The sequence below is a fragment of the Camelus dromedarius genome, chromosome 5 (assembly GCF_036321535.1).
Source record: "Camelus dromedarius isolate mCamDro1 chromosome 5, mCamDro1.pat, whole genome shotgun sequence".
In the NCBI taxonomy this organism is placed as follows: Eukaryota; Metazoa; Chordata; class Mammalia; order Artiodactyla; family Camelidae; genus Camelus; species Camelus dromedarius.
Genome location: NC_087440.1, coordinates 27391080 through 27414781, shown reverse-complemented (window position 1 = coordinate 27414781; position 23702 = coordinate 27391080). Strand labels below are relative to the sequence as shown.

The 23702-nt window shown below is 43.2% G+C and overlaps 1 protein-coding gene across 2 annotated transcripts in view; it reads right to left on the bottom strand.

Annotated features, from left to right (window-relative positions):
- Positions 1-12706: 12706 nt before the first annotated feature.
- The window catches only part of SCG5 (secretogranin V), a 53363-nt gene continuing 42367 nt past the window's right edge, over positions 12707-23702 (bottom strand). For both annotated transcript variants that reach the window (XM_010981171.3, XM_010981170.3), the window contains exons 5-6: positions 17371-17424; positions 12707-13283 (exon numbers count right to left, since the gene is read on the bottom strand). In XM_010981171.3, coding sequence (XP_010979473.3) covers positions 13188-13283; positions 17371-17424 — 150 coding nt within the window. In that variant the 3' untranslated portion in view covers positions 12707-13187. The remainder of the gene's footprint in view (positions 13284-17370; positions 17425-23702) is intronic.

Below are 23702 nucleotides of genomic sequence, written 5' to 3'. Positions count from 1 at the left end.
TTTTACAAGACTCTTCAGATGATTTGGACAAATAACCAGCTTTGGGGATCACTGATGTAGTGGAAAGAATTCTATTTGCACCTAAGCTCAACCACCAGCTGCCTAACCAACTTTAGACAAGTCAACTCTTGGACTATCAGGAAAACAGAAGAAAGGATACCTGCATAAGAGGGTTGCTACAGAATTAAAGAAATGACCTGTGTGATCTATCTCTGTGTACTCACTGGGTCAAGTTAGTTCATACTTTGCCGGTGACCTAGCGGCTTCCCAGAATCTTTTCCTGAAATACTGTTTAGCTTCCTCTTCTGTGTTCAGTTCCTTTTGAAAGTTCATTTCTCCCTTTGTCAGTCACTAAGAATAAGGCCATATGTAGATGAATCATACGACCATTATGCCATGTGTTCTAAGAGCCTTCCAAGTTCATTGCTGCAAGAAATGCTCAACATTTAATGCATATTGTTTCTCGATATCACTTTCCAAATTGCCAGTACAGTTTCCACTTCTGGGAACTTACATAGACATGTCTGGATCCAACCCTTTTATCTTTGCATTTCCAACTGCTCTGTTTTCCTTCTTTCTTCTCATCAAATTCTCATATTTTGACAGCTTTAAGACCAGCTCTTCCTTGATCTTTCCCTTTCTATAATATATTGAATTGAAATGAGCCCATTCTCCTTGGTGTGCCTTCTCTCCAAACACAGAATATCCTGACATTCAGATTCTCTGTCTGTGAAAGGATGAACATCACAAAAAGTTTGTGGTTTCCTCCATCATAAACAAGAGTGTTCTAAATGAACTCTGTTTCCTTTCTTCCAGGCACCACAGAAAGGTTGGGACAAAATGAAATGAATTTTCAGGGAGAAAAATTACTTATTAAAAATAGTGACGAGAAAAGTATGTAAATTGATTCAGTAGGAAGAATTTGTAAAATGCTTTAACTTAAAAGGAAATAGTCTTGTAGGCATCCACAATGAATCAGGGGGAAAACACTCTAGCCTCTTGAAAAAAGCTGCTACACTGTCCAGCATTGACAAAATGTATCCAAAAAAAAACCCTTTCTCTTGTGATGTGAGGGCATTGGGTCATACTTCATCTGAGAATGTGTACCCAGGTGATCTAAGCATATTAGCAAGCATATTAGCTGCTGACAGTGTTTTGTATTGAACACATCCATTTGTAAGAAAAATAAATAAAAGAAATACTCTAGTCACATTTTCAATTCCCCTCTTTATTTAGAAAAAAATACTGCAATGTGGTTTGAGTTGTGAATCTATTGAAGACAGCTTTGATGAATCAACAGTCAAGGCATATGTAAAAAGTGATTTGGAAAATTTCTTCTGGGTTATGGGTAGGGGCGGGTGGTGGGGAGAGGAACACTGGGGCATCTCTCCATGCTCTGGCTTCTCCATTGGCCGCTTTTTGCTCTCTCAGTCCATCTGCTGTTACAATAAAAGAACTCCCTCTCTCCCGTGCCAGCCTCTCGGAGTTTTCTGGGGATCTGAATGACTAACTGCAAAGTAACCTGACCTTTTTGGATAATGGGTGCCCCAGATGTGATGACGGTCCCCCATTGGACACTCCAAAATAGTATCATCCAATCAGAAAGCTTCCAAAAGCTGCAGAGGACAAAAAGCTAACAGCCCAATTTAAACCTCAAAACCCCCCCCAAAAAAACGGTCCAGGTATAGTTAAAAAAAAATGACAAGGAAAACTTCCATTCTTACCTTTTCATTCATGCCATTGTATGTCTAGAGGGAAAAATGGTTCCCACGCCAGTACTAATGATAAAGCTTGAATCTGATTACATCTTTGCTTCAATTCCTCATTTTCTTTAGAATATATTTTTAAAATTTTATCAAACAAGAATGATTTAAAAAAAAAAAAAGGTAGTCTAAAATTCCACAGTCTACCATTTGGCCATACTTTCTATTGTGGTGCTATTTTAAAATGGTGAATTGATGGCTAAACTGAGATCAGACCAACTGCCTCCACTTTGATCTCTGACAGAGCATTCAACTGGCCGGTGCTTCAGCCACTCCCAGATGGAAAGCATAGAGTTCCTGATGATGCGCTTGACGGAGTGGAGCAGGGAGCTGATACGAAGAATAATAGCTTATGGATGCCGGCTTGCATTTGTCTGTCTATCAATAATGATAGTTAACATTTAAGATGTTATCGTACATTCTGTGATAAGTATTTTAAACATTGGATATGGTCACCTGGCACACAATATCTGCCCTGATCACCTTCTGTGTGCCTTCTTGTATAGCAGGGACTGGAAAGCTAAAAATCGCATTAGCTGACATGCTGGCAGCTAGGATTCTGAAAGCAAACTACACCAAATAGATGCACTCCCATGAGATTTTGAGGGTGGAAGAGAAGGGAGAAAAAGTATTTTTCTGCTGTTGTTTCTGCTATGAGAGACAGGAGCCGTGTGCAAACTCGGCACACCTATGTCAGGACAATGGCTTTGGGGGTGTCATCGTCAGTCATAGAAGGGTGGTGGCGGCAGTGACATCAGTCACCACTTCCTGACCTCTGGATCCCAGTTATGCTGCTGACCTTGAACTGCTTAAGCCCAGCCGTGGGATCCTGCCTGCTCCTCCACATCTTCAAATAATTTTGTAAGCACCTAATTCTTTGCATTAAATCACTTTCATCTGGAGTTATCCAAAGTAAAGAATTTGTTTCTTGCACCGTAAGCTGACTAATTCAGAATTTGGCATCCACATCAAGGTTTAACACAGATGTTGTATTACAGGGAATTTGTCCTCACTTCAGTGTAATGAGCTAAGTATCACCTTTCCCATTTGTCAGATGAAAGAATTAAAATTCGGCAAGATGAAATAACTTGTTCAAGGTCACTCAGTTTGTAAGTAGCAGAACCCAAGATCAAATCCAAATCTAATTACAAAGTGTTTGTGCCTAACTGCTCTGATGAACTCAGATTTATGGGATCAAATATGTAATATTTGTGTACAAAGAGCTGATTTGTTTATTTATTTAACTATTAAATACGTGAGTCTACATCTTGTACATCTTTGTATAAGACTCCCAACTCCCAGGGCATGGCTCAGCGTCTGGCATCTAGAATAGGTCCTTGATGAGTTACTACTGAAAAGAATAAATGAATGAATAAATGAATAGTATTGTGATGAGTCCTACCAAGGAAAGCGACACCAAAAGATGACAATTCATGTGACAGCCTGCTTGTGATTTTATTAAAGTTGTCAGACTGGTTTCATTAAGGTGTTTTCTCACTCCTCATGTGTTCAGCTGCCTCTACTAAGAGCTGTTGCAAATATCTTCCTGTTTCCTGTGTATGTGTTTTTGGTTTCTGTTGGGAAGAATAGCTTATCAACAGTTCTACTGCCACATTAAAGTCATCAAACAATAGAACACGTGGTCTGCTAGGATGGCGTTTAGGTCTGTTTATCTCATCCCATCTTGTAGCATCTTGAATATTTTCAAGAAATTCTTTGCAACTTACAAGTAAGGTGTCTAAACCCAAATTCAAGGGCACGTTTCTACTAGAATCTTTGCAAACACCTTGCCCTTGCTTACAGACTTCAGAGGCCGAGGTGTGACATCCACAAATCTCTTGCAAGTTTTCTCCACAGTTTCCTCTCTGTCCATTAGCAATCAGGTTTTCTTTCACTAAATAGTTATGACAATTTTCAGTGGTCCCTGCCTTCTCAGAGGGCTGGTGGCTACCAGATCTGCGGTATTCTACACATTTTCTTTTAATTGCCAAACCTTGTGTATTTTGGGAGGAAATGTGATCCATCTGGTTCTGATTCATCTACAATGAAGTCACCAAACTGGGGAGAGCCAAAGTCCTGGTAGCATCTCTTCTTTCCTTTAGAAACAGGATGTTCTGTGTGTCAAGAGCAAACACTCTGAGTCCTGCTGCGCTCAGACTGTTGGTAAAACCGAGGCTTCGGGGAATGTCATTTTCTCAAAATATACACCTCCTTAAGTAGGTCTGGCTTTCAATAGTTCTTGTGATTAATGTCCTAGCAGTTGCTTCTGAGAAGTGATGGAACTGAGCCACTCCACTGACTTCTCCCTGGGGCTCCTCTGCGCTCTAAGCAAGTTCCCCATGGATTGGCCAATGTTTCCCAAGGTCTTTCTAACCTCAAAGCAGTCGCCATAACACATGATATAGTTAAAGGGGCTAGCATGTTGCCCTGTGAGCTGCCCACGTAGCTACTGGATGTTCCCTGGTCTGAGGAGCATGGGCAGATGAAAGACCATGGCGTAACCTGATGCTGAGGCTTCTCAGAGGTCTGTCCTGGTGGTAAGCTGGACCGCTACACTGGTCTGGTCTGCTTCCCTGATAAGTAAGTCATGCACAGCCATCGTCTGAGTACAGCAAATCAAGGTATGTGGCTGGAACCCTGTGCCTTAATACTTCCTAGCTGCTGACATTTGAGCAGTGACTTGGGGACATAGAAAGCAGTTCCATTGACTGATTTTTTTTTTTACATTATGCAGATCTTTCGAATAGCTCCATTCAGTTGTGCTTGTTTTGTACGTGTTGTTCCCTCTGCATGGAATCCTCCAGTTCAGCTCAAATATCACTGCCTTGGAAGGCCACCTCATCCTATCCTTATGTATGCACGTAGAGTTGACTGCACCCTCTTTCGTGTTTCATTGTGCATTTTTGACCATTTTTTTTTATTGAAGTGTAGTTAATTCACAATGCTGTGTTAGTTTCAGGTGTACAGCAAAGTGATTCAGATTATATATATTATATATATATAATATATGTATATATATGTATGTGTGTGTGTATATATATATATATATAATCTTTTTCAGATTCTTTTCCATTATAGGTTATTATAAGATATTGAATATAGTTCCATGTGCTATATAGTAGACCCTTGTTGTTTAACTATTTTATATATAGTGGTGTGTATGTGTTAATCCTGAACTCCTAATTTACCCTTCCCCCAACTCCTACTTTCCCCTTTGGTATCTGTAAGTTTATTTTCTGTGTCTGTGAGTCTGTTTTGTAAATAAGTTCATTTGTATCAATTTTTTTTTAGATTCCACATATAAGTGACATCATACGATGTGTGTCTTTGTCTGACTTACTTCACTTAGAATGATAATCTCTAGGTCCATCCATATTGCTGCAAATGGCATTATTTCATTCTTTTTTATGGTTGAATAATATTCCATTGAATATATATACCACAAATTATTTATCCAGTCATCTGTCTATGGACATTTAGGTTGCTTCTATGTCTTCACTATTGTAAATAGTGCCGCTATGAACATTAGAGTGCATGTATCTTTTCAAGTTAGAGTTTTCTCCAGATATATGCCCAGGAGTGGGATTGCTGGGTCATACGGTAAGTCTATTTTTAATTTTTTAAAGGAACCTCCATACTGTTCTCTATAGTGGCTGCACCAATTTACATTCCCACCAACAGTGTAGGAGGGTTCCTTTTTCTCCACACCCTCTCCAGCATTTATTTGTAGACTTTTTAAATGATGGCCATTCTGACTGGTGTGAGGTGATACCTCATTGCAGGTTTGATTTGCATTTCTCTGATAATTAGTGATATTGAGCATCTTTTCATATGCCTATTGGCCATCTGCATGTCTTCTTTGGAGAAATGTCTACTTAGGTCTTCAGCCTATTTTTTTTAATTAGGTTTTTATTTTTTTATATTAAGCTGTATGAGCTGTTTGTATATTTTGGTAATTAATATCTTGTTAGTAGCATCATTGCAAATATTTTCTCCTAGTCTGTAGGCTGTCTTTTCATTTTGTTTATGGTTTTCTTTGTTGTGAAAGAGCTTTAAAGTTTAACGCATTGCTTATTTTTGTTTTTATTTCCATTACTCTAGACGACAGATCCAAAAAACATTGCCATGATTTATGTCAAAGAATATTCTGCTTGTGTTTTCCTCTAGGAATTTTATAGTATCTGGTCTTACATTTAGGTTGTTAATCCATTTTGAGTATATTTTTATATATGGTGTTAGAGAATGTTCTAATTTCATTTTTTTACAAGTAGCTGTCCGGTTTTCCCAGCACCACTTATTGAAGAGACTGTCTTTTCTCCATTGTATATTCTTGCCTCCTTTGTTGTAGATTAATTGACCATAAGTGCGTGGGTTTATTTCTGGGCTCTCTATTCTGTTCCATTGATCTATGTGTCTGTTTTTGTGCCAGTACCATACTGTCTTGATTACCGTAATTTTGTAGTACAGTCTGAAGCCAGGGAGTGTGATTCCTCCAACTCCATTCTTTCTTAAGATTGTTTTGGCTGTTCGGGGTCTTTCGTGTTTCCATACAAATTTTAAAACTTTTTGTTCTAGTTCTGTGAAAAGTCCCATTGGTAATTTGATAGGGATGTCATGGACTCCGTAGATTGCCTTGGGTATTACCATTATTTTAACAATGTTGATTGCTCAAATCCAAGAAAATGGTATATCTTTCCATCTGTTTGTATACTGACTGATTTTTAAAAGGATATAAAAATCATATACACAACTTAAAGTCCATCTGTCAACCCAACACAAAGTAAGAGATAATACCACCCTTCCTTCTTTACACATAGTCAAAGGTAGTCAACCTTTGGACTTTTCATCCTTCAGGATAAAATCCACACTCTAGCATGGCCCATGTGGTGCATCATGATGGTCCCAGCCTCCCTCACCAGACTCCTCTCTTCGCTTTCCCCTCCGTGGTGCCCTTAGAACCATCACCTGACTGGCTCCCCCAGCACTCTTGCCTCTCTCTCCTCTGTAGTTTTGAACATGCACTCCTTTGCCTGGAACAATCTGCCCTCCATTCTCCCTCCTGGCTTTGAAGAACTATTTTGAGTCTCAGCTCAGGTGTTACCTTCTTTCTTTCTTTTCTGATCCTTTCCCTCTAGGTTAGCTGCCGTCTTCTGGGTCCTCAATATCCTGGCACAGATTCTGCCATGACCCCTGTCACCCTACCGGTCTCTTTACATTGTGAGTTCTTTGGGCTCATAAATCATTTGTCTCCCCACCTGGCTCAGTCCTGACTCATAAAATGCTTGTGACCGAATCACAGACCTTGAGAGAGAACCTCAGCTATTTCCTTCGTGTAGATGCAGGACTGCCTTCTCCAGAGGTTAAATCGAGTGTCTGATGAAAGGGCTACTGCAAATGCCAGCCTCCTCTGTGTTGAGGGGGAGATGGTGAAGACCACCTGGAGCAGAGACAAAAGATGAGTACTCTCCTGGGCAGAGGGGCCAAGCTTTACCAACAAGGCGTGTGGTAGCAAGATGCCGCAGTGGCTGACGAGGATCCGGCCATCCCATCCCACCCCTCCTCAGACTGAAGTGCGCTGGGGTTCTGACACGGTTGTTTGGAGGGGCCCTGAGGAAGGAGATTCTGTACTTGCTGCTAGGTAGGTGCTTGATCGATTACCAAACACAGAAGAGAACTCTTGAGTTGATGGGGACTTCACGGTGACTGCACAATGGTGAGGAGCCCATTAGCCTGCCAGGTGCCCCTTGCAGTTCTGATGCTCTAATGGAGCATCTTTCTCTGACTCCCAAAGGGCTCCAGGTGAGGTCTGGCTAAACAAGACGCAGTTTGTGGGTGTCAGAGGAAGCGCACTAGCTATTTTGTTTTGCTTTGCTTTAATGTTGTGGTACTAATGAGAAGCCTAGAGTCTAGAAGGGAGGGTTTTCACAGATGTGGGGTGAACTAGACTCTGTGGAGCTGCTTCCCCACCCCACCCCACCCTGAGTTGGGCTCCTAGACTCCGTCACCTTTATTCACCATTCGCTGCCCCCGACACATGGCTGTGGGCCTGTCTGAACCCTCCTGTGCCTTTGCGCTGCGCATCAGCGTTGCTGCTTTAGTTTTACAGCTGCACAGTCATGCCCCCCCCCCATACGGTATCCCTAGATCAGTACTTTCTGTAAGTCATTTAATGGGGAATCCCCAGAAACAGGGCTTCTCAGTGTTTTTCAACCCACATCCCCTACTGCGTTTTCTCACTCTCCCTTTTGCACAGGCCCGCCAGCCAAGTAGTAAATATAACGATTAACCCTGTCCTTCCCTCACACCCCCGACCTCCCTGAGGATTCCGACATCTGCCCCACAGTCCTCCAGGAGGACTGACTTCCTCCAGCTGACAATGTGACATTCACTACTTTAAATAAATATTCCCATTCTCCTGGCTCCCTCATTCCCCTGGGCCGAGGCAGTGGCACCTCAGAGATCACCACGTGATCCTGTGGCAGATAAAGAGGACTTGGGGATTTCTGGTGCCTCTGGTGAGGCTGGTATGTGTGACACTTCTCAGTGAAGCTTGCTATCTGTGAAAGTTTTCAAAGGAAAAGGGAACAGGAAAGGATGGTTCTGCCCTTGTGTCTAACAGGGTAAATAGGAAAGGTTCTCTCCACCCCCACCCACCCCCACCCACCCCCACCCATTTCCCCCAGCAGTGAGAATGGAGGAAATTCTCTTCTAGCACGGCCTCATCGTAAACTCCTCCAGGCCAGGGGCCGTGTGTCCTCCTCAGGCTGTATAAATGCTCCCAAGGGCCTCCAGCTGGCTGTGCCCACAGTGGGGGTCCAACTGGGATTAACTGCTGCTGGTGTGAGCACCGGATGCCTCACGATCTGGTCACTGTGCCCAGCACTGTCTTCTTCTGCTCTCGTGTGTGTTTGTGCGTGTGTGCGTGCGTGCGTGCGTGCGTGTGTGTGTGTGTGTGTGTGTGTGTGTGTGTGTGTGTGTTGGGGAGGGGGTGGGATCTATAACCATCTTCCTGGTTTCCACGATCCTTGGCTGAAGCATTGTAGAAAAACTTACAGACCCCGGAGGGGAGGCAACGACCTGTCCAGCACCCAGGGAGTTTAGTGTTTTCTGCTGCAGGTGCAGCCCAGACTCCACCAGAAAAAAAAAATGGCCTTTTGGAGTCTCAGTCTGATGGAGGTCCCCTTTCTTTCCTGCCTCAAGTCATCTGCCTCTTCCCAGGAGAACCCCTCCTCGTCCCGGGGACTCTGACCCCTCCCCACCCAGCTCACCCACACTGCCAGATTTTGTCTCCTGTGGAACCCCCAGCACCCCAGGGAAGCTCTTCAGCAGTCTTCCTTTTTGCTTCCTCACATTTTCCACAGTCTTACTCAGTAAATTATACCTTGGCCTACATTGCCGTTTCCAGGTCAATGCTTACCCTAATCGACTCTGACTTTTAAACCATGAATTGTGGTTTTATGGTGAAAACTTTCCAATATACACAAGTATAGAGATAGAAGTTCCACGAACAGCTATGTGACCATGACCAACCTCAACAATGATCAATTTATGGCCAATCTTGATTCATCTCTACCCCCAATTCCCTCCCTCCACTGGATTATTTTACAGCAACTCCAAGATATCTTATCATTTCATCCATAAATAATTCAATATTTATCCCTAAGGGATAGGATTGTTTTAAAAAATACAGCCATCATACCAAGTAACACCTAAATATCACCAAATTTCCAGTTGCTACCTGGTTGTCTCATCAATGTCTTTTTTGTTTGATTTGAGTCAAGATACAGATAAAACTCACACATGTAGTATTTGGTTTGTATGCCTTTTTAAGTCTTTCTAAATCTGTAACGATAGTTCCTCATCTTTTCTTTATTCCCACCATTTACTTGTTGAAAACCTCTAGGTCACTTGTCCAGGAGAGTCTCCCCCCACCCTGGACTTTGGTGTTTGCTACCCAGTGGTGTGTTTAACATGGTTCTATTAGCAGGGAGTTAAATCTAGAGGTTCAGGTAAGATCGTCTGAGCAAGACTATCTCATTGACAGGGCTTCATATTGATCAAACCAGGAGACACAGAATGGCTGTCTCTTGTTTGACCTGATTGAGCAGTGGGTTCACGTGCTGCTGGCCTGATTGATCTACTAGCAATTAACCACACTACCACTCTCGGCAGTGATTTCCAACCCGGGGTTGGGGGGGGGGGGTTGTCACAGATCCCTTTAAGAATCTGGAACTTCTTCCTAAGAAACAAACCCAGCAGGTACGCCCAGATACAGAATTCCAGGTAGTGTCAGAGGCCCTTGGACTGCGGATTCAGCCTGCACTCCACAAGCTTATGTGCGGCTTTGACCTTGTACAGAAATTTGTGACCCTGACCTTCCCCTCTAACTCAAAGACTTTACCTTTCACATTAGTGGTTCTGTCTTTTGTTCCCTGCTTCCTCGGGTCCATTGCTCTTTGGCTGCACTCGACTCTAACTACTTCCTGTCCTTGTCACAACAGAGACATCATTCATTATCACCTGAAATTATTCCTTTGCCAAGAATCCAAACTCAGCTTCCCTGTAACCGCCAATTCCTTTACCTTTCCCTCTTTTTTTCCCCTTCTACCTAGCAAAGCTTATTTCGGTCCACATCATTTGTTATTCTTTTGACCTTTCTCAGATCATTGGTCCAGCCCGACTCATTACAGAGCCCCATGTCTATAATGGGGCATCTCAGGCTTGCTTCCCTTCATTTTCGAATCTTGATGCCTTGATGTCCTCCACGTGCCACTCTGTGGGGCTCACTCTCATGTCTGCCCTCTCTGCTTTTCCTTCCAAGGTGCTGAGAGTGGCTGGATAAGGTTACCAAACAATGTTGGCAGGGTCCTTACAAATTTAGACTGTTACTAAACTGGTTTCTCAGTGCAGTTCATGCACTTTTTAAAAAAAAAGTTTTTATTTATTTAATATTTCAGTTGAGGGGGGTACGTAATAAGTTTGCACATCTGTTTATTTAATGGAGGTACTGGGGATTGAACCCAGGACCTTGTACATGCTAGGCACGCACTCTACCACTGAGCTATACCCTCTCCCATCATTCATGGACTTTCATCCATCTTTTCCTAATTCCCTATTCCTTTGCTACTCAAGGTGTCCACAGACTGGCACCACCAGCATCACCTACCAACTTATAAGAAATGCAAGGTCTAAGGCCTGTCCCTGGAATTACTATATCAGAGTATACATTTTTCACAATATTCCCCAGTGAAGCTTGTTCACATTAAAGATCAAGAAAGCACTGTCCTGTCTGTTCCCCACCATAGTTGTTTCAAATTGTTCTCACAATATGTAACTTAATTTTTGATTCCCCGTGGATGACTGTAACAGTCAGAGTTCAACCAGGAAAACAGAAAACAGGGGGATTTCAAACGGAAAGAATTCATTATAGAAAACCGGTTACACAAGTGATAGAAGAGCCAGGAAGCCAAACGGGTTGAAATACCCCAGAGGTTAACCACATGGCAGATGCCACGGCCCCGTAGGCTGCAGGGACCAGGGAAGAGGTGACATGACTGGGGCCTGTGGGCCACACTTACCTGGCAGGGGACGGAGCTTCAGAGACGACACGGCTACCGAGACAAAAAGTGAATTACCTTGTTTTCTCCCATCTTCTCACCTTCTACTCTGCCCGCAGAGGCCTCACATTAAACCCAGCCAGAAATCAGCTGACAAGGGAGCCGGGGGGGTTGGGGAGGGCAGAAAAGGCATCTGGGGGCAAACAGGTCAGACACGGGCACCGTGACCTCCCCTCCTCCACCTGGACTTCCTTCCTCATGACGTCAAAACACGCCTTTAGCCATTTTCCCTTCCTTCTGTCCAATCTCGGAGAAAGATGTCCTTTGTGTTTTTCTAAGAGAGCCGGAACTGGTATAAAATGTAATTCAAAGGCTTACAAAACACAGAATCCACAGGGAAGACCCTCCCAGCGTTAAATGTCTCTAGGACACGAAGGAACTATCTTTTGGACTCAAGTGGCAATGGTGCTTCTGACATTAAGCTGTGGGCTGTGGGGAAACTCCGCTGAAGCCGTCTAGGAAAAAAGCCTCCTGCTATGGAACAGGTGCCAGTGCCTGTCTTGATTTGTAGACATCATGCTAAGACTCCCATGCTAACTAAATACGGTCAAGCTACTTCTATTAGACAAGTCACCGGCATTTAGACTTAGTTAAAGTCTAACTGATTTAATGAATTGCACTGATTAAAATTAAAATCAAGAACGACCTTTCTAAAAAAAAAAAAAAAAAAAGATCTTTCTCCGAGTGCTTCCTCATTGCTGTCTCTCTTCTATAGACAGGGAAATTGAGGCTCATGATATCAAAGCCTGAAACCGTCTCCTCCTTTACAGTGAGGAATCATAAGGAGCAAGGAGATAATCTCACCAGAGAACTGATTCCTGCCAGCCTTTCACTGAATTGATTTTTTTGACTTGAGAGGACTCAGCTGAGAGAAAACCACACACCTGCAGGAGCAACATGCAGAGAGCAAGTCTGCACCTGCCATTCCAAGCTTTAAAAAGGGGCGTGGAGCTGACCAACCTACTTGGAGCTCAGACTGGACTCTTTGCTGTATGAGGACCTTGTTGGTATCAGAGTCCCCAGTGCACCCCCAGAGCCCAGCCCTGGCACATTGTAGAAACCCAATGTTTGCCAAATAAATAAAATAACTCAAGAGTCAGCAGATCTTAGTCCCCAAGTACTGACTGCCACTTTCAGTGCTTCATAGGAGCGCTCTGAGTCTCGGTCCCACCATCTGTAAAATGGGTACAATAATACCAGTGCCCCCCTCCCCAGTTACTTCACAGTATTATTAAGATCAGGTAAGATCATAGTGAGTTTGTTATAGTAAGCAAAGACATTGTTTTTATGATGTTCTACATTAAAAAAAAAACTTCTCACACCCGCGCCTACGTACACATTTATTAAGATGCAGCCAAGTGAAATGTGTTGGCTCCTCCTCCCGGGTGCAGTCGTCTTTACTGGTGTGTAACAATGCCTAAGGGCTGGATGAACTACATAATCAAAATCAAATGCCAGCTTTTTACAGCCTTGGTCAAAACAGTGCCACCCAAAACACCATTTTAAACTCCAAGAAATCGGCAGACATTTCATTTATTTGCCTTTGACTGTTGTTGACATACACACTTTAATTTTAATGCTCATTGCAGATCTACATTTACAAAAAAAAGGGCTCTTATCCTAATTTAGCAGGAAGTAGAGCTATCGGTGTACAGGACAACACGGTATCAAAATACAGCTGCTTTGCATCCATATTTGTCTAAATCAGAAACATGCTGCCACTCACAGCGGCTCTAATAACACGTGCGCAGAAGCAATACCGAGGAGGCTTGGCAGGCAGCGTGGGTTTCCTCCCAGCATCTCCAGTTTACTCTGGGTCCTTTTCCTCATCTGAAAAATGGGGGACTGACTTCTTTGCAACCACGTTATCCAGTCTCTGTCCTTGTAGATATGGATTGATACTCTGAAAAAAATACATGGTTTGGTGTCAACCCTGAACATCAGATACAGACATCTCACAGAAGAGGCCAACAAGGATTGTTTTTGGCCCACAGGGTTAACAATAAGTAACAGTGGTACCTGCCACCTGCCAAATGATTACTCCAGGGCACTCATCAATACCTCAGCGGCCAGAGAAACACTGACTGGCAGAGGTGTCTGTGTCTTTTGCACAACTGTAGATTTCCTTCTCAGATGTAATATGCGCCCCCCCCTCTTTTAGCATAAAGATTTGGAGTGAACCAGCTAATAAACTCTCACCATTAACTTAGATACAAAGCCCCGCCTGAAAGAGTATTATCAGTCTATGGTGTTACTTAGGGGGAGAGCAAATACGAAATGCTTTAAATCATTTTATGAGAAGAATGTTGGAAAGAAGATGACCGAGTAGGGCCAAATGGGAATTAGTGTCTACAGACTGGTCACAGATCACCTCTTGCTGCAACTGATTCTTCCAAAGCAGTATTCTATTTATTTTCTTATTTACTTTTGAGATTCTCTTTCTATGCCTCAGCTTCCTCGTCTTTTTTGTTGATGGTGGTGGTGGTGGAGGTACTGGGGATTGAACCCAGGACCTCATGAATGCTAAGCACAAGCTTTACCACTGAGCTGTGCCCTCCTCGCCCCCCTCAAAGCAGTATTCTACTAAAGAGGAGTATCCTACTTTTCAGGGGCTTTAGCAATCATTTCTATGTTCCCTCAGCCAAACTCAAAAGCTGAAGAAAAGAGAAAAGTTATACACAGAGCTCCTTCATTTTTGACTCGGGACTCCATCATCTGAAATGCCTTTCCTCTGTTAATATTCTGAACGAATCAAGCCTTTGCCATTCCTTCTCTAATACATATCTATTTTTTGAGGTTTGGCTTTGAACTAGTAATTGGAGCTTTACAACCTAGTATTTAGCAAGCAGGAAAAGACTCTGAAGTTTTGGAACATATTTGTTTATGGAAGTTGCCTTCCGGTAACTGAGTAAGAATACAAGAGAGAAGCTGTAGTTACAAATGTAACTGCAGCTGTAGTCGCAGCGGTCCCCGGCACCCCTGGTCTCCAGAGGTGAATGGAGGCATTTTGCAGGGGTCTCTCTTGCCCATGGGACACTGCCACGACTTGCAAAGGGTGAGCAGACATCCTCCAAAAGAGGCGGCCTGGGAACCTGAGTTCAGTATTTGTAAATGTCCTTCCACATTCTGCCAGGTAAAAGCATGAAGGATGAAAGGCCCAACTCATCCTGCAAAAATGCACCACAAACAAGCTGAGAATTACAAAGTATGCAAAGTCCTCAATGATCTGAAAAGTGAATGTCATCAAAGAACAGCACTTTGCTGGGAAGCATCTGTAAAATATTTTAAATAACTGAAATACTTTTTATATCAGTGACTGTCGACTAGAATGGCCTGGCTTACCCCAGGGAACCGTATCAGAATCCCTGGCTAGGCGGAGCAAGTGTGGACTGAAAAAGTGTATTCAGTATTATAAATATTTTGATTTTTTTTTGGAATATTTATTCTGAAAATTCTAATATGTTAAAAAAGATAAGAGATCTTCATGTTTATCAAATATGGGAATAAAGGGTGGATAAACTCTTTAAGATAAACTGTAGATCTCAAATATTAACAAGATACATCTTACGAGTTAAAAAGTTTGCAAAGTCATTTAAAAGGTGAATTGACCTTTTACTCTTGGAGCAACTAGGAATTCAACTGGATTTGAACAAGTGTAGAGAGTTCTAACCACGTGGGGCCCCAGCTGTAACTTTGGGGAGAACCCCTCCCAGTAAGGGACCCTCATGAGAGCACAGCCTTCTGCTCAGACCCAGAACAGGCCCAGTGCTCGAGGGGGAAGGGAAGTAAATTAATGAGGAAGTGAAAGGAGAAATCACCTGAACTTTTTTGATAAATAGCTAAGAGTACTGAATCCTATACGTAAGAACAATGATACTCGGTTTTAATTATCCTCTGAAGAACTGAAGGCACTAATATACGTATCTCGTCCCTTGGGTGACAGGCTGGCTAGGTTCCACAGAGAACTTTATTCCCATTTCACAACTGGCAGGACCACTGGGGTCAGATCCCTCCTTTGGAGGACCTCTGGAAACCCATGGCAGATGCTGACCTTCACTGGAGAAAGCCTGGGTTTTTCACAAAAGCAAGCCTATAATTTCTTTCTATTCATGCGGGCACTCGAGGGGGTGATTTAAGTCTTCCATCAAGATGGGAACATCATCTGACGCCTGATGACAGGGGAGGCAAGTTCTGTTTCTCTATCAGTCCTGAGAGGCCCATGGTTTATGACATGGGCACAGATCTTTGGAGATGCCCGAGAATAGGAAGAACTTGATAGCTCTGGGTCAAAGTGACCCTTATTTTCATAAACTCTAAGCCTTTCCTATGTGGAGGAAGTGGAGGCCAAAGTAAAATCCTTTATAACATGTGTCCTAGCCAGAATCCTGAGTTCTGGTCATCACTGGTCTCATGGAAGAATGGCCTAAATCATGACCCACAGGCATTAACCAAGTCAGGGCAGAAGGAAGCAGGGACAATGAAAGCTTCTTGCTAAGTTGCTCATTTTGGTATGGTCATTGGTCTTATTTGGAAAACGCCATTGTTGTGCCATGGGGAGACACTGAAGCCATCCTATGGGTAAATTATGTGTATTCTGAGCTCCTCGAACAGAAATTTCTTGATGTTTTCTCAAGACCATATCACACCCTTCGGACCTTTCCTGCCACCATCTGCCACTGAAAACTGTAATCACCCAATAAAACCCCCTAATAGCCACATTCATTCTCTGAAGAAGATCTGTTTCCAAAGCAAATTTTTGCTTCTTGAATAGAAAACTGGCCATGGGTCCTCTGTATTGTGTCAGGCAGCACAGGGGCCTGGAACTTTCTGTCTCAGGGGCCCGAGGAGTGAATGCTGATTCCAGAAAATCCACACCTCTTAAAGCCTTCCCTGCCTGCACTTGGCAAAACTATTCAGAAGGGCTATTATGACCACTGTCCAGATTCCCAAATTTTCCCAGGATCCAGGCACTTGCTGTTCTAAATAAACAGCCTTGGGTATACAATTTGGTTTGTGTATTTTAATGAAAATGGTTACTATCTGGCAGCACTTTGCTATGTAATAGCAGAACTTTAACTTTTTCCTCCATCTGATCAGAAAAAAATAGCAGGTGGCCAGGCACTTCCGTCAGTAAGTTCTCTGGGGATGAGGGGTGCCATGGATCGCTGTAACTGCAGCTACAGTTACATTTGTAACTATGGCTTCTCTCTTCTATCTTAGTTCAAGGCATCAATAGATTAGAAGAAGCTACACTGACCACTTGTTCAGTCTCAGCACCATAAAATGCATTGGAGTCTCAAAGCAGATTTGACACCAGCCTTTACAAGAAGCAACCCTGTTGGGGCTAAAGGCGCAGCACCCAACCAAGGTCCAGACCACCTTGGGCAGCCCTGAGATGGCTAAAACTAAGCCTATAGGAAACTCACCAGTCAGCAAACAAATACAATGGATCTAGTGGAGTGTTCCATCAATCTGGTTAGGCCAAGGAGAAAGGTATGTAGAAGGAATGAGTTTGTTCGTCTCTTCTTTTGCCTCCACATTCCTTCAAAGTTATTGCCTGGAGCAGACAGTTCAGCACTTCCTGGTTCCTGCGTTGGGTTTTTATGTAATTGATGCCGATGTGGGAGCAGTTTTCCCCAGTGGCCTACAGACCCTTTGAGGACAGACATCCCCGCATATGCTCCCTGCTTCCCACCCCACGGGAGGGATGCAACAGGCATTTTGTGAGTGCAATGGAGGCAGTGAAATCATCACAAAACCTGGCATTCCACCAAAAAGAATGTGCTAAAGTTTGGGGGAAACCATGGCAAAAACCAAGGGTAGACTTTCTAGGCACAGCCCTTGTCACGCGGGACAAATTTTCAGCCCTCCCAGGACTGCCTGTGAAAAGATTCTGCTCCTTTCCAACAGCCAAGGGTAACCGCCGGCCACCTGCTCCACTCAGAAAGCTCCCAGCATCCCAAGAGCCAGCCCCGCCAGCCAGGCATTACCCTCCGCTTGCGCCTCTGTCCTCCCTTCATCTTCTCATAAAGGAGTTTCTTGTTCTGGAGCGGGGAGAAAGGAAAACACAAACGCAGAAATATGAATCACATTCGGTCACCGTTTATTTTATACTTGCTGCGTCCCCCTGGATATTTGCATACGCATATTTTGGAAACAAAACTAGATGAAAGGAGTGGCGTGTCAGAGAGACCACAAGAGAAAAGCCAGTGGTTACGCAGCTTTAAATAAAGTTCTCGACGATGCCCCGAGGCACTGCAGTGTCATCGACAATCATGTAAACAAGAAAATACGACACTGTAATACACAAGGGGCACCGGAGGCCCATCTCCTCACTTTGAACAGCCTTTGCTCCAAACAAACAATTTCATCTTATTTCACTTTTGTATGGAACTTCCTTTTTATGAGCTGTACACATAAACTGTTCTTCGGAGCAGTGTCTATTAGCAACAATCCTCAATGTAAATCAACGAGACATTCCGACTTCTGCAAACCTTTCTCTTGTGGCTTCAGTCAGTGCCCCCAGTCAAGACAATCGGAAAACCATTTGGTCTATAATGTTGTTAATAGAGTGAACCTTTTAAAAACTGCCAAAAAAACTTCTTGGCAGAAGGAAAATTATGTTGAGGTGGCGGGGAATGGGTTCTGTTACCACAGTTTGTATAAGCATTTCCACATACTGCTGAATTTCAAACACAGTGGATTTAATGGGCTCTAGAATATCAGATTCATGCCGAATAAATTTCCCTTCTATTGGGATTATAAAAGGCAGAACACTTAACTTGAAGACAAAAAGGGAGAAGGGGAGTTAGGGGTTTACATGGACTGTTTCTTTATTTTATTTTTTTAATCAGAGGGAGATAATGTATAAAAGAGGTGAGTCATCCTACTCTAAATAAAATACCCTGACATCGATTAAAAAAAAAAAGGAGATGACAGAGTCCTGGTAAGAAACAAGTTTATACAACACTTGTATCTTCTGAGCTGCCTGGATATCAAGTGCTTTTTCATGGTAGATTTGGAAATGAATGACAAATGCCAAGAATGAGCTTCATAGTTTTCACGTTCATTAAAATCTACTCCACCCACCATTTACCATGTGTACTTCTTGCCTAACCTCAACTATGCACAGAGGCCATGCCAGGGCGTCAAGGAGCCTCCACGGCCCAAAAGGCCGGTCCTGGCCACAGCCTCCATCTCATGCTCGCTTGGGGAGCTGGTCAGTTTAATGTCAGAAGGGAGAAAAGGCGGATGTGCGGATCATTCACCGAGGAAGGACGAGACTGCTGGGAGGCTCATTCCTGTCGTCTGTAGTTGCCTTCCTGCGGATGAACAATTCCTGATGCTCAGAGAATGTCCTGGGAGTTGATGCCAGAGCTGGGGGAGTGGGGTGGGAGACAGGGGGTGGGGAAAGAGGCTTCTCTGTGTGCATCATCAGGATGAGCTGCCTGAGCAGGAGGGAGTGCATAGGGGCCCGAGAGCTGGTACCAAGGGGCGGAACAGCCCATCAGCCACGGCAGAGGTCCACTGTGCCACCAGTGGGGTAAAAGCAGTAGCACTTTACTCTCCTTTCGAAGGTCATGGGGCAGGTTATACCCCTAAGAGCCTTCATTCAAAAAGAAATGCAGCCCTACTGACAATAATCAAGACACGGAAACAACCTAAATGCCCACTGACAGATGACTGGATAAAGATGTTGTGTATATATATGCAATGGAATACTACTCAGTCATAAAAAAGAATGAAACAATGCCATTTGCATCAACATGGATGGACCTGGAGATCATCTTACTAAGTGAAGTAAGCCAGAAAGAGAAAGAAAAATACCATATGATATCATTTATATGTGGAATCTAAAAAAATGACACAATGAACTTATTTACAAAACAGAGACTCACAGACATAGAAAACAAATTTATGGTCACCAGTATAGCACAGGGAAATATGTTCAATACCTTGTAATAGCCTATAATGAAAAAGAATATGAAAAGGAATATATATATATATATATATATATATATATATATATATATATAAAACTGAATCACTATGCTGTACACCAGAAATTAATACAATGTTGTAAACTGACTATACTTCAATTTAAAAAAAAAAAAGAAATGGAAAGGTCAGGCAAGGCTTCCTCGAAAAGATGGTCCCTGTGTTTCCCTAAGAGCACAGGTTAGGACTGGCAGAATGCCCTCCTACCCCTGCCTGACAGTGGCTGGGCATACCCACTAGCCCTGCTGTTGTGTGGATTTAAAGGCAGAGATTGGCAGGTCTAGTGTGAGTAAGAGAAGTAGCCAAATGAATGAAGAGAAACCAGCCCGTCTTCTGACACCCATTCCTCGTAGATGGGGTGGGGAGGGGGCGTGGTGAGCCTGTTTTCCATGTGAGTAGCAGATCTGAGTTCATAAAGAGGGCTTTCCATTGTGCCATCAAGAATTTGGACAACTGCCCAGATCCTGGTTTCAAACTGCATTCCTAAATGGAACCAGGGAGTCTTCTTGGAGAAATGTCTGATTCCAGGACTTGAGCAGCGAAACTACATGGAGGAATTTGGGATATCTAATTGGGTAGAAAGTCAGGAAGTACTCGAAAAAAAAAAAAAAATGATGAGATACGTTGAAAGGAAAGAAAAGCCAGCTTGCAGAGACTCCTGCTGAATAAATCTAGGAGAGTCTGAACAGCAAAATAATAGGAATCAATGAATCCATACTGATAATAAATGAATTTTAAAATAAATAAATAAATTGGAGAGTAGGGGAAAACTCTTTCTTAGAACAGAATGCCAACCAATAAATATCAAAAGAGTAATAGAGTTTTAAAAACATCACCATTCACAACTACCCTAGTTGTAACAGATTCTGGTGAGGATCATCAATGGATACTGAAACTGTTCATTGAAAGTTTAACGGGGACAGAATATTTATACAGTCTTGAAGTCTCTCCCCACAGAGTAATTATTAATTTCAAAGGGAAAAACAGCAATTTTACACTGGAGAAACCTGGCAGGCACCACTATGACCAAGTCACCACCAACCCTGGGACAAACTGACATCTTGTGCCTCCCAAGGTGAGACACCAAGAACATACCAGAAAGGCATAGCTCATGTCTAGTCACATGGAAACGTGAGACAAACCCAAACCAAAGAGCATTCAACTCTTCAGACACGTTGAGGGTGTGAAAGACAAAGAGAGGTGGAGGGTGCCCTGTCCCAGTTCTCTCAAGACTCAGGCTCAAGCTCAGGTTCAGCGGCTTCTGGCTCAGGAAGAGCCTACAGTCACCCAACTTGCTGATGAAAAGATGTGAGAGGCACTTGGAAAGGAGAAACAACTGCTTTTTGAGACAGCTTTTTCAGAAGTGAGTAACACTCGGCAGTTAATGCGTGAGGGAGAGGGTGATGGACATCTGTGGTAGCCGGCCTTGGGTTATGGCCACTCCATGGAGACAGACATTGGTGCTAGATAGGACTGGACAGACCACTGAACAGGACACCCTGTGAGTGATGACCTATGAAAAGATGAAGCATTTCTCCGGGTTTCTCAGAACTCCTGGAGTCAAATGATCTGGTTCAAATCCTAGCTCTGCCGATCATCAGCTCTGCGGTGTTGGGCAGGCTGTTCGCACCCTCTAAGCATGTATTTTCTCATCTGTAAAATGAGCATGATCAGAAGGGCAGACAGAATGAAGTAGTTCATGTGAAGTATTTAGCATAGTGTCTGGCACACAGTGTGTGCTCAACGTATATGACTATTTACTGCCTCGTTACAAAATACAATGACTGTTATTATTCATCTTTGTATTCCCATCACCTAACACAGGGCCTGGAAGGCATGTGATGTGCATTTCATAAATGTGTCTTGATGCATTAACAAAGAGAGAGAAATGCAGGAAATCGGACAGACACTGATATTTATAATATGTGAATCACTGCTCGAGACCCAGCTGAGCTCCAGGGAATGTCAAAGACAGGGAAACATTACTAGTAAATAAGGAATCAAGGTCTCATGTGCAGTCCTCTTGTGAAAGAAAATTCCTTGGTTAACTTTAAGGATGCTTGAGCTTACGACAAGCTTGAGACCATCATTCTTTATAAACACTAAGGAAGGCTTGGGGACCCCAGCCCAGAAAAGCAAGACACTCAGTTCACACTTGCCTGTGAAGAACAAGCAAACTATGTTTGGCTGCTAGGTGGTAATAATAAAATAAATGAAGGAAACTTAAGTTTAAACAAACACATCATTACAGATGATGAAAGGTGTGTAAACATTGTCCCTAGTCATCGATCTGTAATAGTCCTAACTTCTAGGCTTTAGTTCTGATGTAGGCAAAGAATTGGGGTGACCAAGAGAAAACAAATCAATATTTAGAGACAGAAGCAAAGAGAATGAGAGATGGTGGTTGGCCTCTGCCAGGAGTGCTGGGAGGGAGTGGAACCTGATGAGAGAAATCTGTAAAGGTTTCCAAGAAGAGGCGAGGAAAGTTGGCAAGAGAGAAGCTTCCATCTCTCCCACATCCTCAGTTGGGCTCTCTGACCTCAGACTGTTCTCCATCTCCTCCTTGCTTCCTTTTACTCATTTCCAGCCCGTCAGTCATGCGAGGCACCTTCTCACCTTAGACTTCAGTGCTGCCCTTTCTAGTGCCTTTGACGTCCTCAATGGATATTGTACAATTGGCCATGTGAGTCCTCAGTCCTGGGTCTTCCTCCACTCTTCTCTTCCATCTTCCCCAGGAATTGTACCTGGTACTCCTGGTAGAACTAGATCTTGAAGCTAAACAGTGCTAATGTTGAGTTCATTTTCTTTTTATGCAGTTCATCTCAGCCACAAGATGGTACGCTCATTGAAGACCAGTACCATGTCTTGATGACTACTGTACATGGACCACCTAGCACTGTGCCTGGAACGAAGCAGGCTCCATCCTGTCCCTTGCTGCTGTTTGGCAATACTTTTGCTCATTTCTCATGGATTCCTTCAGTGCTCCACTCTGGTCTTCTACTTTTTCCTACCCTCTCTCTGCTCCCTTCTTTCCCTTCTACCTCCCTCTCTTCTTCCTTTCTTTTTTGTAAAAAATTTTCTCAGAGGAAAAGTTCATACCTTCTATTTCACATAAACCTGACTGCCCCTTTTTCCCTCCTCACTATGTTTATACCATATACCAATTCCAGTCAGTTCCCCAGTCCCCTTTGAAATGTCTTGGATTCTCATGTTGGAGAGATTCACTTGAATCCACTATGTTCACAGCCTTCATAACTAGAATTACTTCCTTTATTTTTTTTCTTGCCTTTAGTCTCCTCTCTATTTCATTTTTCTATATGCCACCAGAATAACTCTTTTATAGAAGACTTTCATAATTTCAGCCTCCGATTCAAGAACCCATAGATACTCGCCTATGTAATTCAACACACTTAAACTCTACTAGTAGGCTTCAGAATGGCTCTACAAATCCTCCCTAACAGAACTGCTTATGAAAAAGACGAGAAATAGAAGAATGCATATTGGAGGAAGCAAAATGAACTTAGAGGGTATTGTTGCTTTATTGTTTTAAGACAGGAAACACATGCATGTTGACAGTAGAGGGAAACAACTCAGTGGCTGGATGATGGAAAAGATGATGGAAAAATGACAGTGGTCATTAATGAAGAGGGACGGCTCTCTCTGAAACCACGAAGAAGCAAGGAAGAGAGTTTAGTCTTAAAACCACAATACTCCTAGTCAAGTAGGCAGCAAGGTTGGCTGCCAATAATGAGCTGCGAAGAGACCTGTGGCTTTAGACGGGCTTAGGCAGTTAGAAGCATCTGCTCGTTCCTCACTTACTCACTCCTTCCACAGATGCACTGACCACCTGCATATATGTCAACCAACACTCCTTAATATTTTTCCACTTTTCTCACATGGCTTTGGCTTGATTACATCAGCCAAACCACAGGAAGCTAGATCCATCTCCATTCGATTGTGATCTTGTTCGATTCACTGTTCCAGCCTGTTGGGATCTTCTTGAATCCCAGCTCTGTCATTCAGTGCTATCCCTTCCAGCTTTGTGTCATCCTCTGAGAATCTGATAAGTACATGTTCTACAGTTTTTATTACAAACATTTATAAAAATGTGGAGTGGGCTAGTGCTAAGACATGCCAGATACCATGTGAAAGCTCTCTCCCTCTTGACATGGACTCTTTAACAAGCTCCCTTCTGGTGATGTTCTTCTGCCTAGGCTGTATATCCCTCCACCTCTTGCAATAGGAGATCGTGAACGAGCTCATCAAATACTTTGCCAAAGTCCAAATGCACCATGCTCACTTCATTTCCCTCATCAAGCTGGCA